At 43.1% G+C, this 15,595-nt stretch overlaps 1 protein-coding gene across 1 annotated transcript; it reads right to left on the reverse strand.

Moving 5' to 3' along the window:
* Window positions 1-1,455: 1,455 nt before the first annotated feature.
* On the reverse strand, window positions 1,456-10,693 carry LOC121567976 (hypermethylated in cancer 1 protein). The gene is given in 3 exon segments (XM_041878406.2): window positions 1,456-4,076; window positions 4,078-4,829; window positions 10,526-10,693. Coding segments are annotated over 3 exon segments (2,265 nt in total). The 5' UTR covers window positions 10,578-10,693; the 3' UTR covers window positions 1,456-2,615.
* Window positions 10,694-15,595: the final 4,902 nt, after the last annotated feature.

A 15,595-nucleotide genomic window follows, 5' to 3' on the forward strand; every position in this document is an offset into this window, starting at 1 on the left:
GCTTTAGTCTTCACATTCACCTACTGAGGTTGGCATTGGCACTATAGTGGTCAACAAACTCAAATCTGACATAAGGTCCGACAACATAGACAAAGAAAAAGCCAGCATGCTCTTTGGAATAAACATTCTTAAACATTTAACAAAACAATAAGTGCCTTCAACCCCAAACCCATAAGTGCTCATTGTTTTCTAAAGGAACTGGTCAGTTGATATTGAGGCGTGCCACTGTACTGTCCTGTACTGTGTCTGATAGCCTCCTAGCAGGGAGGCAGGGAAGGGCAGATGTAGGACTCGGCTCTGCAGTGCTCTGGTGTCTTGTTATAGTGTGGATCAGAGGGGCTGGATGGCAGGCATGAAATGGGGCGTCAGGCCGACAGACAGTGTGAATTGTCAGGGAGAATGTGACATTTCACAGGGATTACTGGAAGAGTGGGAGGCCAGCAGCTGGGTTGTGTTGTCAGAGGCAGCTAGCGCCCAGCTCTCATGTTCATAACGCTGTCACATTAGCAAAGTGGTTAGTACTATTTATGCGCAGAATGGGACAATTGTCAGTCCTGATTAATAATTTGTGTTAGAGGGAATTGCTGCTATTGATAGTGACTGATTGGTGGAAATTGACTCTAGCCTCTTGGTACTGACTTGGATGGCCTCTCTGTGCTCTCCTCTGGTGAGTTGTATAGCTGTACCCACCATTGTAAATACACTGAACTAAAATATTAATGTAAAATGTAAAGTGTTGGTCCCATGTTTCATGAGCTGAAATAAAAATCCCTGATATTTTCCATACGCACAAAAAGCGTATTTCTCTCAAATTCTGTGCACAAATGTGTTTACATCCCTATTAGTGAGCATTTCTCCTTTGCCAAGATAATTCATCCACCTGACAGGTGTGGCATATCAAGAAGCTGATTAAACAGCATGATCATTACACAGGTGCACCTTGTGCTGGGGACAATAAAAGGCCACTTTAAAATGTGCAGTTTTGTCACACAACACAATGCCACAGATGTCTCAAGTTTTGAGGGAGTGTGCAATTGGCATGCTGACTGCAGGAATGTCCACCAGAGCTGCCAGAGAATTGAATGTTCATTTCTCTACCAAACTGCCTCGTTTTAGAGAATTTGGCAGTACGTCCAACCGGCCTCACAACCGCAGACCACATATAACCATGCTAGCCCAGGACCTCCACATCCGGCTTCTTCACCTGCGGGATCGTCTGAGGGGGGATGGGGGGGGGGGGTTGCTGAGGAGTATTTCTGTCTGTAATAAAGCCCTTTTGTAGGGAAAAACTCATTCTGATTGGCTGGGCCTGGCTCCCCAGTGGGTGGGCCTAGATGCCAAGTGGGTGGGCCTATGCCCTCCAAGGCCTGGATACCTATGGCTGCACCCCTGCCCAGTCATGTGAAATCCATAGATTAGGGCCTATTGAATTTATTTAAATTGACTTATTTCCTTATATGAACTGTAACTCAGTAAAATCTTTGAAAATTGTTGCATGTTGCGTTTATATTTTTGTTCAGTATATTATACAATGTCACAGGCAACACCCATGCTTAGTCTACACTCCAGACCACTGGATGTTAAAGCCATGGAGGAGGATTAGCATGTCATCAGTTGGGTATGCACCATGATGCGTCCCAGTTGTGAGATCACAGGGTTGTGCTGCTCGCTACTTCGCAATAACAATTTGAAGGCACTGGGATGCAAGTCAAAAAATGAATTGAAAAATAAAAAATAAATAGAGGTTATGGGTTCAAAGGGTTATGGCACTGGGTGTACAAGTCATTAAGCTACTATTACGGTCACTTAATATAAGCCTCTCTGTACACAACATCATGATCAGAGAGTACGTAACAACGGTAGAAAAACAAAGCACAGATCACTTGACCTAAATGGCGGAGCGAATGCTGTCTTCAGTTAGTCCCTCCCCCGTGACTAGAACAGCTGGAGCATGGGGTAAAACTGGATAGGGAGATACAGAGAAAATCCAGTACCCCAAAAAACTAAATTAAGAAAAGTGTTCCAATCACTTGCAAATCCCAAAGCTTTGGCTTTTTCTTTTGTCCAACGTTCCTTTCAGTTCTGGACAGGAGCCCTGAATCTTGTCCATGTGTGCTTTTTTCCCCATTTTATATACAATTACAATAGTACAATAGTACATTTAGTACACAGGTTTAGGGTCAGATTACAACACTTTCTTGCAACAGTTTCTTTGGTTTTTCATTACGTACAAAAAAATAAATAAAAACAATTGCTTTTTGGTTCTCAATTTGTTTTTGGCTCGGTGGTTTAATAAAAAAAACATTGTTTGCGTATACATAAACACTACACTGTTTTGAGTGGGTATTCCTTGGTCAAAATAGAATAGAAATAACACAGTTCTCCTAGGAAGGTTTTTGAAATGCATATAATGCAAACTTTGGAAAGGAAGGCACTTATAGGAGTCTACCCAGTTTGTGTGCATTCTTTAGGCCAGCTATTGGCCTTAGTCTGAGGTGCAGATACTGATGGATTTTAGGTGAATGATGTTAGAATACTGTAAGTTAAGTTAAGTTGTGTGCCCACAGGACTGTGTGGTAGCCAAGGCCATGCTGGGGGTGCCTAGTCAGAGGGTCTTAGCTGGGGGAGTAGCGGTCAATGGTACGGGAGTGGGAGTCAGAGAGGGACCCTGGGGGAGGGGGCAGGGCCTGGACCCCCAGGACATCCATCTTGTCATGGTGGCTGAGGCGCAGGTGTTCTGCTGCCAGTTTGGACAGCGGGAACAGGCTCTCCATGGCATGCTCTGCCAGCAGCTCAGAGGCCTTCTCCTGCTTCAGCCCCAGGTGCTCTGCTGCGTATTTACTCAGGGGGTAGATCCCCTCCGTAAAGTCCAGCTTCAACTTGCCGTCGGCCGTCAGAGCCCCTCCGGCCCCACCACTGCTGTGCATCTTCATGTGGCTGATGAGGTTGCGCTGCTGGGCGAACTTGCCCCCGCACACCTGACACTCGTAGGGCTTCTCCCCGGAGTGGATGCGCATGTGCTCGGTGAGGCGGTACTGGCGGGTGAAGCGCATGCCGCAGTGGTCGCATGCAAAGGGCTTGAGTCCCAGGTGGCTGCGCATGTGGCGGGTCATGGTGCCGCGCTGGGTGAACTTCTTGCCACAGATGCTGCAGGGGTAGGGCCTTGTCAGCCAGTGGGTCTTCTCGTGCTGGCGCAGCGTGGCCGGGTCCTTGTAGGACTTCTCACAGGAGTTGCAGCGATAGGGTCTGATGATCTCCCCCAGGACCCCAGACGTCAGGCTCTGGCTGGACTTCCCCTCCAGGTAGGACAGGCTGCTGTTGCTGTTCAGGCTGCTGTTACCGTTGCTGTTGCTGCTGTTGTTTTTGGGGTTGCTGTTGCCCATCTCCCCTCCAGAGTACAGCTCCTCCTCTGTGTGGGTCTCCACATGGGCGTTGAGCTGCTCAGAGCTGGGGAAGCCCTTGTCACAGGGGATGCACACATACAGGTTGTCCCCAAAGCTCTCAGGCTCGTAGGGCAGGTGGAACCTCCCCATGGCCCCTGTGGGTGATGGTCGACCCTCACTACTGCCTGTCTCCTCACTGCCTGACCCACTTTTCTCATCCTCCCTGTCACAGCCCACCCTATGGTAGTGATCATCACTCTCCTCCCCTGCCTTGTGATGGTGGTTGTGATGGTGGTTGTGATGCTGGTGGTCTTGGTCTCCGTTTCCACCCCCTTCCTCCTCATCCTCTTCATCCTCAGCTGTGTATGACAGTGGCTCATGCTTCACCCAGCGGTAGATGTTGCCCGCCTCCCTGCTGGGCTCTCCAGCTTCTGTGGGGGTGTCAGGGCTGGGGGGGCAGGGGTAGTGGTCTGGACCTTGGGAGCTGGAGCGGTGGAGGTGGGGCAGGTGGGGGCCCAGGGGCTTGTTAAGGTGGGGGTAGGAGTGAGGCAGGAGAGACCCAGCCTGATCAGCCGTCTCCATCTTCTCTGTGGGGTAGGCCCCGCCGTTGGCCCCCAGCATGGGGCTGGTGCGGCCGCTCAGCCCCCCCTCCCGCTCCTCATCATTGTGGGGCAGGGCGTGGGCCAGGTGGGGGGTGGGAGGGCGTGTTCTGGGACTGGGAGTTGGGGCTCTTCTTGGAGAGGTCCAGGCCGTAGATGGGGGAGCAGTTCCTGTCAGAGTGGGCTGGGCGCAGGCTGGGCTGGGCCGGCAGGGCAGAGGGTGTGGAGGGGAACACCTGAGGGCCCTGAGAGGAGGTGGCATGGGGGTGGGGCGGCAGCTCCTCTAGTGGTGGGGCGCGGGGCGTGTGGGTGTTCACAACTCCCCCTGGGTAGCAGGACTGAATAACAGGGGTGGACACCCGATACCTGCCCCCTCCCCCTAAACCCAAACTATTGGGGCCCATCTTCCCATAGGGCAGAAAGGCAGGAGTGGGGCGGAGAGGGTACTTCCCATTTCTCCTCATCTTCTTCTTACACAGTGCCACTAAGTCCAGCAGCTGTAGATAGCTAGCTGCAGCCAGCACGGCCCCCAGGTTGGGCTCTGTTGGGGAGCTGGGGTCTCCCTCGGTCAGGCGGCCCGTGTAGATATAGTCTAGAATGACCCGGAACACCCCGGGACTCACCATCTCATGGTCTAGGTTGATGAGGTTGTCATGGACAACCAGGGACTTCAGGTAGAGGCTGCTGGCGGCCAGAATGTTCTTGTGGGCTCGGAACAACGCGTTCTGCACCACGATGATGACATCACACAGGAAGCCCTTGGTGCGCTGGGTGTTGAGTTGCAGGAGGAGGTGCCTAGCATGACTTGGGACTTCCATGGCATGGAGCATCGTCGTCAGACCGCCACCTAAAACAGCAGATATCTGTAAACGTCATGCAGTGCCAGTCAATATCTACTGTACATAGTTCCTCATTTTTGTATATTTTCTAATATGCTTGCATGATATTGTGGCACATTCTCCAATTAGTTTTGTCTTCTTTTTATCTGTTTAGGTGAGACATTTAAAATGAATGTATTTTTCATACATAAAATGTAAGCTCAGTGCTGACAAGGGTCTGATTTGGCATCCGTATATAAAAAATAAATAAAGTGAACTAAAATGTACTACCGCCAGACATCTCAATCTTCAATTCGAATTTAAGGCATTCAAATCAGGAATAAACTTAAATAACAATTCAAAATTAGAAAAAACAGCATCCATTTTCAATGACTTATAAACTGAGGAGTAGAAGCTATTTTTATTATTTTTTCAATACATTTTTGAATTTTAAATTAAAATAACTTCCGGAATTGACTGCCTTCAATTTGAATTGATCCCAACCCTGCTATTAACTGAATTATGCCACTGTATCCCATTACTTAACTTGGTTTCTATTAATCATATTGATTCCATGTAAGGAAAAGTGAACAAATAGGCTTCAGATTTACAGTAAAGGCAGCACAGTAGGAGTTACTCTATAAAAGTGAGCTATTGCTATGGGTGAGCAGCAGTTGACATGGTTTTGTCATTATCAGAAACTGAAGTGTACACATTCACTTCCTAAACTGAAATGCTGAGAGAGAGAGAAGAGAGGAGAGAGAGAGAGAGAGAGAGAGAAATAAAGATACAGATATGGATATGTTTTCTTGTTGCCGGCTTCCATAAAAAAAATATTCCAGAGGTGGTGTGTGCAGTGTTTTAAACAAAGCGGAGAGTGAAGATTTTGCAAGTATGATGAACAGCAGGTATACTGTAAACCTGTAGAGGGAGAAGACGAGTCCAAAAAAAGATGTGTCTTTGAGCTCCCATTCGGCCCAGTCATATAAGGAACTCTGATCATACAGGATGTAAATCACAACAAAATGAGAAGCTCCAATGCTTTAACTTGAGATGAACTCTGGGATTCTAATGTGCACACACATGCTTCTCGCATACCAACACACACACACCCAAACAAGTTGTGTATTGTTGTACTAAGGCTTAAGTAAACATTATTAACTGTACAAATTTAGCAGGATGTATTGTTCAACATTGGTGTCCGAGGATACTTTACTGATGAGATGAAACAGTTTGTAACTGTCCCTAAGGGCTTGGTCTCACTGATGGGAAACAAGCAACTAAATAAATATGTCAGACTGTGGTCTTCCTGACATAAGTTAATCCTCTAATTGTTTATTTCATTGACTATAAGACCCCAGTCAGAGGGACAGGGAAGCATGAGATTTCAAGCGAACATTTAATTACCTACTGAGCCCTCCTTAAGACACTATTCTGCCCACATGGAGGCCCTGCAAGCCCACTGCACACCACATACAAACATATCAAGGGATCCATCTAAAGAAAAGCTGTTTATGTGGTTCTTATACAGAGTTTTATACCCTGGCTGTCTCATAGCCTTCCATTCCTTTCATTTAAAGACACACCTCAATCTTAAGTAGTTTGCGGTGTAGTTGAGTTGATATATGTTTAGAATTACCCAAAAGGAACTTAGCCATTTAAAACATGGTCTCGTTTTGGTGTAATAAAACCCATAACCTAACCATTTACGGGTTTCCACTCTTAAACACTGCTGTCTTTCATTTCTCCCAGGTCTTATTTTACTAGAAATTCCACGATATGAGGAGTAAATCAAAGAAAAGGAACAGGTAATTCAATATGCCTCATATGAGAATTGATATTCAGAGTGATGGGTAAGTTATACATTAACAGCAGGAAGGATTTCAAGTATATATCTGAGCACTGCGCTACTCGATTGGTGCGTTGTGCGCAAAGCGCAGCCCGCAGGGTTTTACGCATGAGGTTGGGACAGGCGCGGATGTTTCCCCAGGGTGAATGGGAGTGCACCATACACTTTTATTACAGCACGCTATACATGGCCTGAGAGAATAAAAAGGTGTCATGAAACAGAGATCTAGGCTACACTGTCCCCTTACTCGCGTCGACAAAAATGCCACCACCTTATGGGATGCCATCCTTCAATTATAAAAAGGGTTTTACTTAAAATGTTTCAAGGGTAGAGGAGAAAATATAGCAGGCATATCTTTATAAGTTATTTATATTCTGGAAAAACTGTCAAATTTACATGCACACCTGTCTAACACGCAGTAAGAGTTGGCTTGCATGTATGGAACAATGATGCTATACTTTGCTTAGGTTCGTTTCCGTTTGTTTGATTGCTTTCTTACTCGGATGTTTATGAAATCATTATCATGTCACACACGTACACACAGGCACACGCACGTGCACACACACACGCGCGCTTGTAGCCTATGCGTAAAGGCGGGTTTTTCATTTTTAGCATCGTTTGGATGTATGAATTGCAAAAATAATATTAACACATTTAAACGCATTCAGTGGAAGAAGAAAAAAAAACGTTTTAAAATGAAAAAATGATTAGCATGATCATCCAGTTAGAATAAACGAATATCTGTAGAATTTGTAGAATATGCACATTGTGCTTTTTCTCTCAAAACGTCGAGTGAAAGAGAACGAAGTGGTGACCAAACTAAATCATGTAGGCCTATTAAAAACCTTTGTCTGAGCATCATGCATTAACAGTTACTGTATCCTTTTGTCGGCCTATCAAAGACAGCTCTCTAATCCACTAAACCAATCAAACGTCTTAAAACTGTTAGAGAAGCATCTCAGTGCAAGGTTATATTCATAATTCAAAATATAATTCACGTGCACAAAATAGGACGAGGCTACTTTATTTTTCATCTCTCTCGCTCTCTCTAACCTATATATTGTATATTCTCAATTAGCAAACATGTTTTTAAATAATGTGAAACATTTATTATCACAATGAGTGATATTTTAGAATATGATTCACCTTCAGTAAGTGGCTGTTGATAATAATTTCTCAATAACCTCTATGGGCCCTGAAGGTTCTTGTGTCTGTCATGCACATTCTGAATGTTTTCCTGTACCATGATTTGTTTCAGAGTGGTTAGTTATAGGTGAATGCTATATTTGGTATAAGTTTGACTTTGAAAACCGCGCTTGAATCATCTTTGGGACAGTTTGGTATCCATGATACCTGTGTTGTGTCTGTGTTGTCACTGCTCTGGTTTGGGGTTGAGGCTGGGTTTAGGCTGAGGGGGTCTGCTCTGGGTTAAGAACACCCTCCACATTTCCTATCCACGCATTCTGCTTGTCTGATTTTCAGAGAACGACCTTGTATAGGTTTACCATGTTTATCAGTGTAGTATTTTTTCGTTTGAGAATGATCTATTTAAGGCACTTAATAATATATTAACTTTGCAAAGAAAACATAACTACTTAATGATAGCAAATTAAATGTTCATTGTGTTTAATTTATGCTTTATTTAGTCTATTCTAAATTAGTCTACTCGTTTCGAGTAACAACGAACATTTTGAGAAATAGCTAAACTGTTTGTTTTCATGCTGTGAAATACTACCTATCATTGCTGTTGTCATTTTATTTAGGGGGCATAACATGCACCCTGTCAAACCACAAGGAAAAAAACTGAGCCGCTGAGCTCTATAGCCTTACGTAGCAGGCTATTTTTGTGAATGGGATGTATAAACGCAGTAGAGCATGAAACCTTTTTAATGAAAACTACAACGGAGGCTTTGAAAGTAGCCTAAGGAGTGGGTGTCCTGCGCTTAGCCTAAGCAGTGCAGAGAAATTATATCGACATCGTTTGATTTTAGACAAGGCCAGAGACATTTGCATTTTAGACTTCCTCTACAGTCTGAAGGCTAGCGAAGTGAGTAGTTTTAGACACAGCCGTCAAAACGAGGCTGTCACCTTATCAACGCAACGCAACATCACCTTGGTTATGATTTTGATTCGCTCTGTCGTTGACTTCTGAGGGGCATTTCAAATGCGACACTCCTCAGTTTAAACTCGCGAGCTGCGCGCCCCATCTCTCTAGAATACAGACCCCCAGATTTCCATTCATAATCCCGACGGGAGACAAGCGCACACGAGCTCCGTTATTAAAAGTGGCCTCCTCAAAAAATCACTCAGACTATACATTTTTTATTTGTTTTAAAATATGTTCTAGCTGTTAGTTTCCTTGTCACCACTAACTTGTATGAGATAGGCCAAGAAAACTTGTTTTTTTAAAAATGTGCCTCCATTTTTAAAAGGTATTTTGCCTGCAGTAAAGTTGTAAAAGATAAGTCTAGTTTTGTGCAACCATGTCTTAATTAAATCATTAGATTTTATTGAATACACACCCGAGAGGGGAAGTAGGCCAATAGGCCTACAAACTCAAAGTTGTCCTTTTAACAAAATAGACTCGCCTACTCCTGAGTCCTGTTAACTTCTTCAGAAAATGTAATTATATTTACACTCAATGCGTCCATTAGGCTATAGATCTTTACAACATTTCTTAATAAATACATCGTTTATCAAGAAATTGACAATTTGAGAAGTCCTTTGTTATTCAGGCTTATAGGCCTATTTTCTTTAAAGATGGGATTCAACAACAAAACTATTTTAACATGATATCCTAAATCTCGCGTTCTCAATCCCTACTCCTGTAATCTTGTCCTCGCACTAGACAAATCACGAGACTTCAACGCGCATAAAACCATCCCTGACTTCTATAGTGCATCACCCGTCGTTCTCAGTCAGATAACCATATGAGTCTACACTAAATAATCTCCGCAAATATTGTACAAAGGGAAATTCAAGCAGAACTACATTTAATCGAAATAACTGTAAATTAGTGATAGCCTATGACGTAGGCCTATACGTGCATAATGTGTTGTCAATATTTTTTTGATTGATGATTGATGTTTTGATAAACGACATCACTTAAATGTTGACATAGAAAAGTACAGAGGGGTTGGGAGAGGAACAGAACAGGAACAGAAGATATGGCCGTCATCGCTCTCGCTAAAATCGAATCAACTCCATATGAAGCACCATGAACCCTTAATTAGTCCGATGCTAGGCGAGCTGTGACCTATAGCTGCGTGGTGGTGGTGGTGGTGGTGGTGGTGGTGGGGGGGGACGCTGCACCGAGACCCACTGCATCCTTACCAATGACTGACTGAGGATGAGGCATCATGCTGAACACCCAGAAACTGATCTATACTGTTGTCTGTATAAAACTAGATAACTACAAAACCATCTGATGACAATGGGTGACATATAGGTTAGGCCTAGTTCACATCAAATAATCCAATATAAATCTTACCTTGTTATAGTTTATACAGAACTTAGTCCAGTGATCCATTTAACATGATACAATTGTGTAGGCTATTTGTAGTTTGGTAAAGTTGAGCTAAGAATGTTTGAATCAAACAAAAGACTGCTCACATAAGCAACCATGTCTTGTTACAAACAAAAATCTATAAAACTAATCGGTTCCATCGCAAAATTAGGAAAACACGATTATGATTTTCAAAGTTCCTCATTTGCTTTCAAAATACACAAACACTAACCAAACACTAAACGCGCGATAAAAGCCCTATGTTCACATTAAAATCGCTAAAAAGTGAAATATTGTCAATATTTGGTCTCAATAATGTTGCCTGTTCTGTAGCTGTAGTGGTCTTTAAAAATCTGCTATTTAAACTTTACCTGGATGCCCGATCTCTTCTGCCATCCGATCTAAGTCTCCCTTAATGATCATCTCAACAGTCTTTTGGAGTAATTTCTGACGTTTCAACTTTGAACTGCCAGCCTCCAAAAACCATGCCAGTTTTCCAAGCACGACTGCCAAAACGTTTTATTATTAATTGCTATGAATTTCTTGTTACTCCCTCCCTCTCTCTCTCTCTCTCTCTCCCGCTCTCCTTCTCACTGCCCCTCCCTCTCGCTCTCTCTGCCCCTCCCCTCTCTTTCTCACCCCCTCCTTTAAAAAAATACGTGCTTAGTCCAGCATCAGTTTCCTCCTGTTTTATTTTAGTTCCTCTGCTATTTTTTTGTCTCGAGGCAATAACGCGCAATAATGGAGCCTCTATGTGCCGTAAGTGTTTTAGCGCCCCGTGTGATGTCAGTCTATAATAAAACTAAAAGTTAAAATCGAAGGCAGGAACTTCATTCAAGTGACCCCAACTTGAACTTCGCGACTTCGTCTTAAAGAGACAGGCCTTTATTGTATATCCCACTGCAGTCTCGCACTGAACTGAAGTTGGGAGACATGTGAGACCCGAAACAAAAATGCATATTGTCAACAATTAGACTATGGGGAAATAGCCTACACACTGATAGATTATGGCTGGTTTATTCATATGCCATTTGACTGAAACGGATCTATTACACTACACCCTTTTAGTTAATGGATATTTCTATTAAACCTATTTATAAGGTTAATCTTAAAATAGTTTCAGGGGAGGCTGCTGAGAGGAGTATGGCTCATAATGACGGCTGGAATGAAGTCAATGGAGTTGTATCAACCATATGGAAACCATGTCTTTGATGTGTTTGATGCCATTCCATTGACTCCATTCCAGCCATTATTATGAGCCGTCCTCCCCACAGCAGCCTCCACTGGATAGTTTAAAATGTGCTATAGATATTGTGTACTAGTCCTAGTGGGTGAACCGTTGATAGCCTATACGGATGTGACATTGTACAGTCCAACCCCCATTGGCTAACTAAAAGCCACTTCATCATTAGAGTTAGGTGTCTACTGATTGTAGCCAAATTAGTCTCACCTGCTTTGGTAAAGACAAGTAGACAAGAGTTTACAGAGGTGGGCGGGGAGAAGCAGAACTCTGTCCCCTGATATAGTTATATTTGATTGATAAAAATAAGGTAATCCTGCAACCATACACTATATAGTAACCTAGTGGTGCAGTCATTGGCCTTTGTTTTCGTGCGTAAAACGTGGGCCTATTTTGGAACGAGAAAGGTGCCTACCTCTACGTTTGGAGTAGGCTACATATACATGCAATAACAGGTGATTAAGTGTACACAAATTATACTGTAAATTAGCCCAAAATAATTACAATATATACTGAACAAAAATATAAATGCAACAATTTCAAAGATTTTACTGAGTTACAGTTCATATAAGGAAATCAGTCAATTGAAATAAATTCATTAGGCCCTAATCTATGGATTTCACATGACTGGGCAGGGGTGCAGCCATGGGAGGGTATAGGCCCACCCACTTGGGAGCCAGGCCCAGCCAATCAGAATGAGTTTTTGCCCCCAAAAAGGGCTTTATTACAAACAGAAATACTCCTCATGCTGTTTAATCAGCTTCTTGATATGCCACACCTGTCAGGTCGATGGATTATCTTGGCAAAGGAGAAACGCTCACTAACAGGGATCTAAACAAATTTGTGCACAACATTTGAGAGAAATAAGCTTTTTGTGCTTATGGACAATTTCTGAGATCTTTTATTTTAGCTCATTAAACAGGGGACCAACACTTTGCGTTTTTATTATTTTGTTAAGTATATACTCATGACAGCTGTTAGGGTTGTTTAGGCTTTTATGCAGGTTTGTTTGTTTTCAGGCAGGTTCCACACACAGGACACAGTTCTGAAATTGATCATGTACAATAAAAGTGTAGCCTTTGCCATTTTAAATACACAGTAATGGGCCTAGTTGCATTTATGTTGGCTGACAGTCTGAAAATCATCTCTCTCAATCAACTTTTCTAATTTACATCAGTTCTAAAACTTTTAGAAGCTGAGCATATGTCAAAGGATATTTTTTCTACCAATTGACTGTAGGTATACCAATTTTTGGCTACTAATTGTAAAACCAAATGGGCCTTTGCCCTTATCACAAACATCTTAAGTTAACAACATTGTTTTGAATTAGTAAGGCATGTTTCATCTCTCGAATCGTTCGAAGAAAAAAGTAATTTTAGATTGAGATAGGCATAGACATTCGAGAGATGTTTGACATTTACCCCTAAGCAACCTCACGATAATTTCAAGCTTTAAAAATGCGATATAACATGCCAGCACCTGACGCGTAAATTAAGTATATACTTGCCAGCTGTCAGACACAACTGTTAAAAAAGTAAATAAATATATACATAATTTAGGAGAGCTCGTATTGGCTTCACTGACTGAATGCACCTGAAGTCGCGATAAGTATTCAGACGCGATGTAAATATTCATGAGGCTAGCGGAGGGCATCGCGCGCGCTATCCCAGCTGTAGTTTACCCACCTCGGACTCATGTCTGGTGTCGTGGCCGTTTGTGAAATCTTCTCCTCGGGATTCCCCCATCCAGACTTCCACGCTCACTCGCCTAAAATTCCGTGCTATTACCAACCTCTTCCGTGCTTTCTCCTATCCTCTCTCACCGTTCGCCCTTTCTCTCTGCCCCGCACACTCTTTTATTTCTCACGCGCAATAGTACTATATCAGACACCTCTTCAGATTTGATCGGGGTCCGATCAGACCAGGGCTGATGGCCGGGTGGATGCGCCCACAGCGACACCCAATGGTTGGCATTCTAGGATGAAATGTGCGCAGCAGCCTTCTGTGCATAAAGGGACCGCCATTCACTGCTAAACCCGTTAATCAGCACCTTGTGCTTATATTCTATTTGGAATTATGAAAAATCCATATAACACTATTGCTTTGTCGTTTCAGTGTATATACTTTCTCCATGCTCCAAGCTTTATGTGAACATTTTCTGTCAGATTCACTATATTACCAGACATGCCAGTGTAATGGGGCAACCCCATCAGTAAAGCACACAAAACCATATGGATACCAGTCACTATTTGTTCCAAAACTTTCTAATGTGATATTTTTCCCTCAATGGCACAAACGTGGGTAAAGACGGGCACAATACTTTTAACACTTTATATAATCCATAATTTGGAAAATATCTAAAACTGTACCAAAAACATTACATTTTTTTGCAAAATTGGATTAATTATTAAAATCAGATACATTGAGTTTAATATTGTGTTCATATTAACATTTCCCATCTATTTTAGACAGTCTATTTTGAACAGGAAATTACATGCCAATTTGTAAATGAGTCTGAACTTCTCATTTGATATGGAAATTAAAATGTACCTGCTTACAATGTTTTACACAGGTGTCTGCTGGCATAGTCCTAACTAGCAAATATTTAGCAGGTGTCTTTAAAATACATATTTGCAGTGCATGACAGAAATCAACAAGGTTTCCATAAGACATTTGACTAAGTCAATTTAGTTATTTTGGTCAATCAGTGAGTCACTGAAAGTGAGTTTCAATCAGTCTTATCTTTAATGATCATAACGACTCAACCGTTCCCTATAGAATATTCTATAGGCCTTTCTGTGGATTGTGACTGCTCCCTCCAACACCCAATCCTCCCATTGTCTGACCAACACCAATGTGTTAGTATGATAAGAGTTGCTACAGGTTATTATGAACACCACTGGACGGCTCCCTGATTATTTCACCATCATTATTTTGTTGCTGCTCTTTAGACAAAAGATGTTGATTTAGTAGGGCACTTACCGGGCAGAAGCCTATTCGTGTCTCAGCCTACGTGTGTTGTGGTATTTCAATCACAATAGCAGCTGACAATCTTCTGATCCAGGGTCTTCCTCTTGGTATTATCCAAGTTCAAGATGCTGCTGGCTGCTGTTTCATTAGAGTGGTCAGTCACCCGAGGCCTCGGGCCTGGCCTGGTGGAGAGGAGAGAGGAGGTATTGTCTCTCACTTCCAGGTTCCCATGATGAACTGTTGATAACCTTGGTCACAGAGGTGGGCAGAATGGAACCAGACAAGGATATGGGCCATCTAAGGATCTATGAGTGAGTTTCGATTAATTTTCATAGTATAGTACAATAATTTAACTTGGGAATACACAATTTAATTCATTCATATTTTGTTGGAGAGCCACTTCCTCCAGAACCACACTTAGGAACCAGACCTGGAGATAAGGTGGGCTGCAGCAGCTAAACAGCTACGGGCACTAAAAGGTCTGCTGTCACCACCTAAATCACACACCTCCAAACATATACTGAGTGTACAAAACATTATGAACACCCTCCTAATATCAAGTTGCTCCCCTTTAAACCTCAGAACAGCCTCCAGTTCGTCAGGACTTGGACTCTACAAGGTGTCGAAAGCGTTCCACAGGGGTGCTGGCCCATGTTGACCCCAATGCTTCCCACAGTTGTGTCAAGTTGGCTGGATGTCCTTTGGGTGGTGAACCATTCTTCATATACACGGGAAACTGTTGAACGTGAAAAACCCAGCAGCGTTGCAGTTCTTGACAGACTCAAGCCGGTGCGCCTGGCACATACTACCATACCCCGTTCAAAGGCACTTAAATATTTCTTCGTGCCAATTCACCCTCTGAATGGCACACATACACAATCCTTGCCTTAAGGCTTAAAAATCATTGTTTAACCTGTCTCTTCCCCATCATCTACACTGATTGAAGTGGATTTGTGACATCAATAAGGGATCATAGCTTTCACCTGGATTCACCTGGTCAGTCTATGTCATGGAAAGAGCAGGTGTTCCTAATGTTTTGTAGGCTCAGTGTATTTACGACTGTCAGGGCTGCATGTTTGTGCGTGTGTGTGTGTTTTTAGAGCAGGGTTGAATCAATATGGATGGATGTAGGCCCAACATGAGTTAGGAAATATACAGAAAGTGTAAGTGTTTTTTTCCCCAGACAGTTGTGAGGAGGAGATATGAGGGCCCCAGCCCTCCATAACTCAGAG

Source organism: Coregonus clupeaformis, unplaced genomic scaffold (genome assembly GCF_020615455.1).
Source record: "Coregonus clupeaformis isolate EN_2021a unplaced genomic scaffold, ASM2061545v1 scaf2052, whole genome shotgun sequence".
NCBI classification, from domain to species: Eukaryota; Metazoa; Chordata; class Actinopteri; order Salmoniformes; family Salmonidae; genus Coregonus; species Coregonus clupeaformis.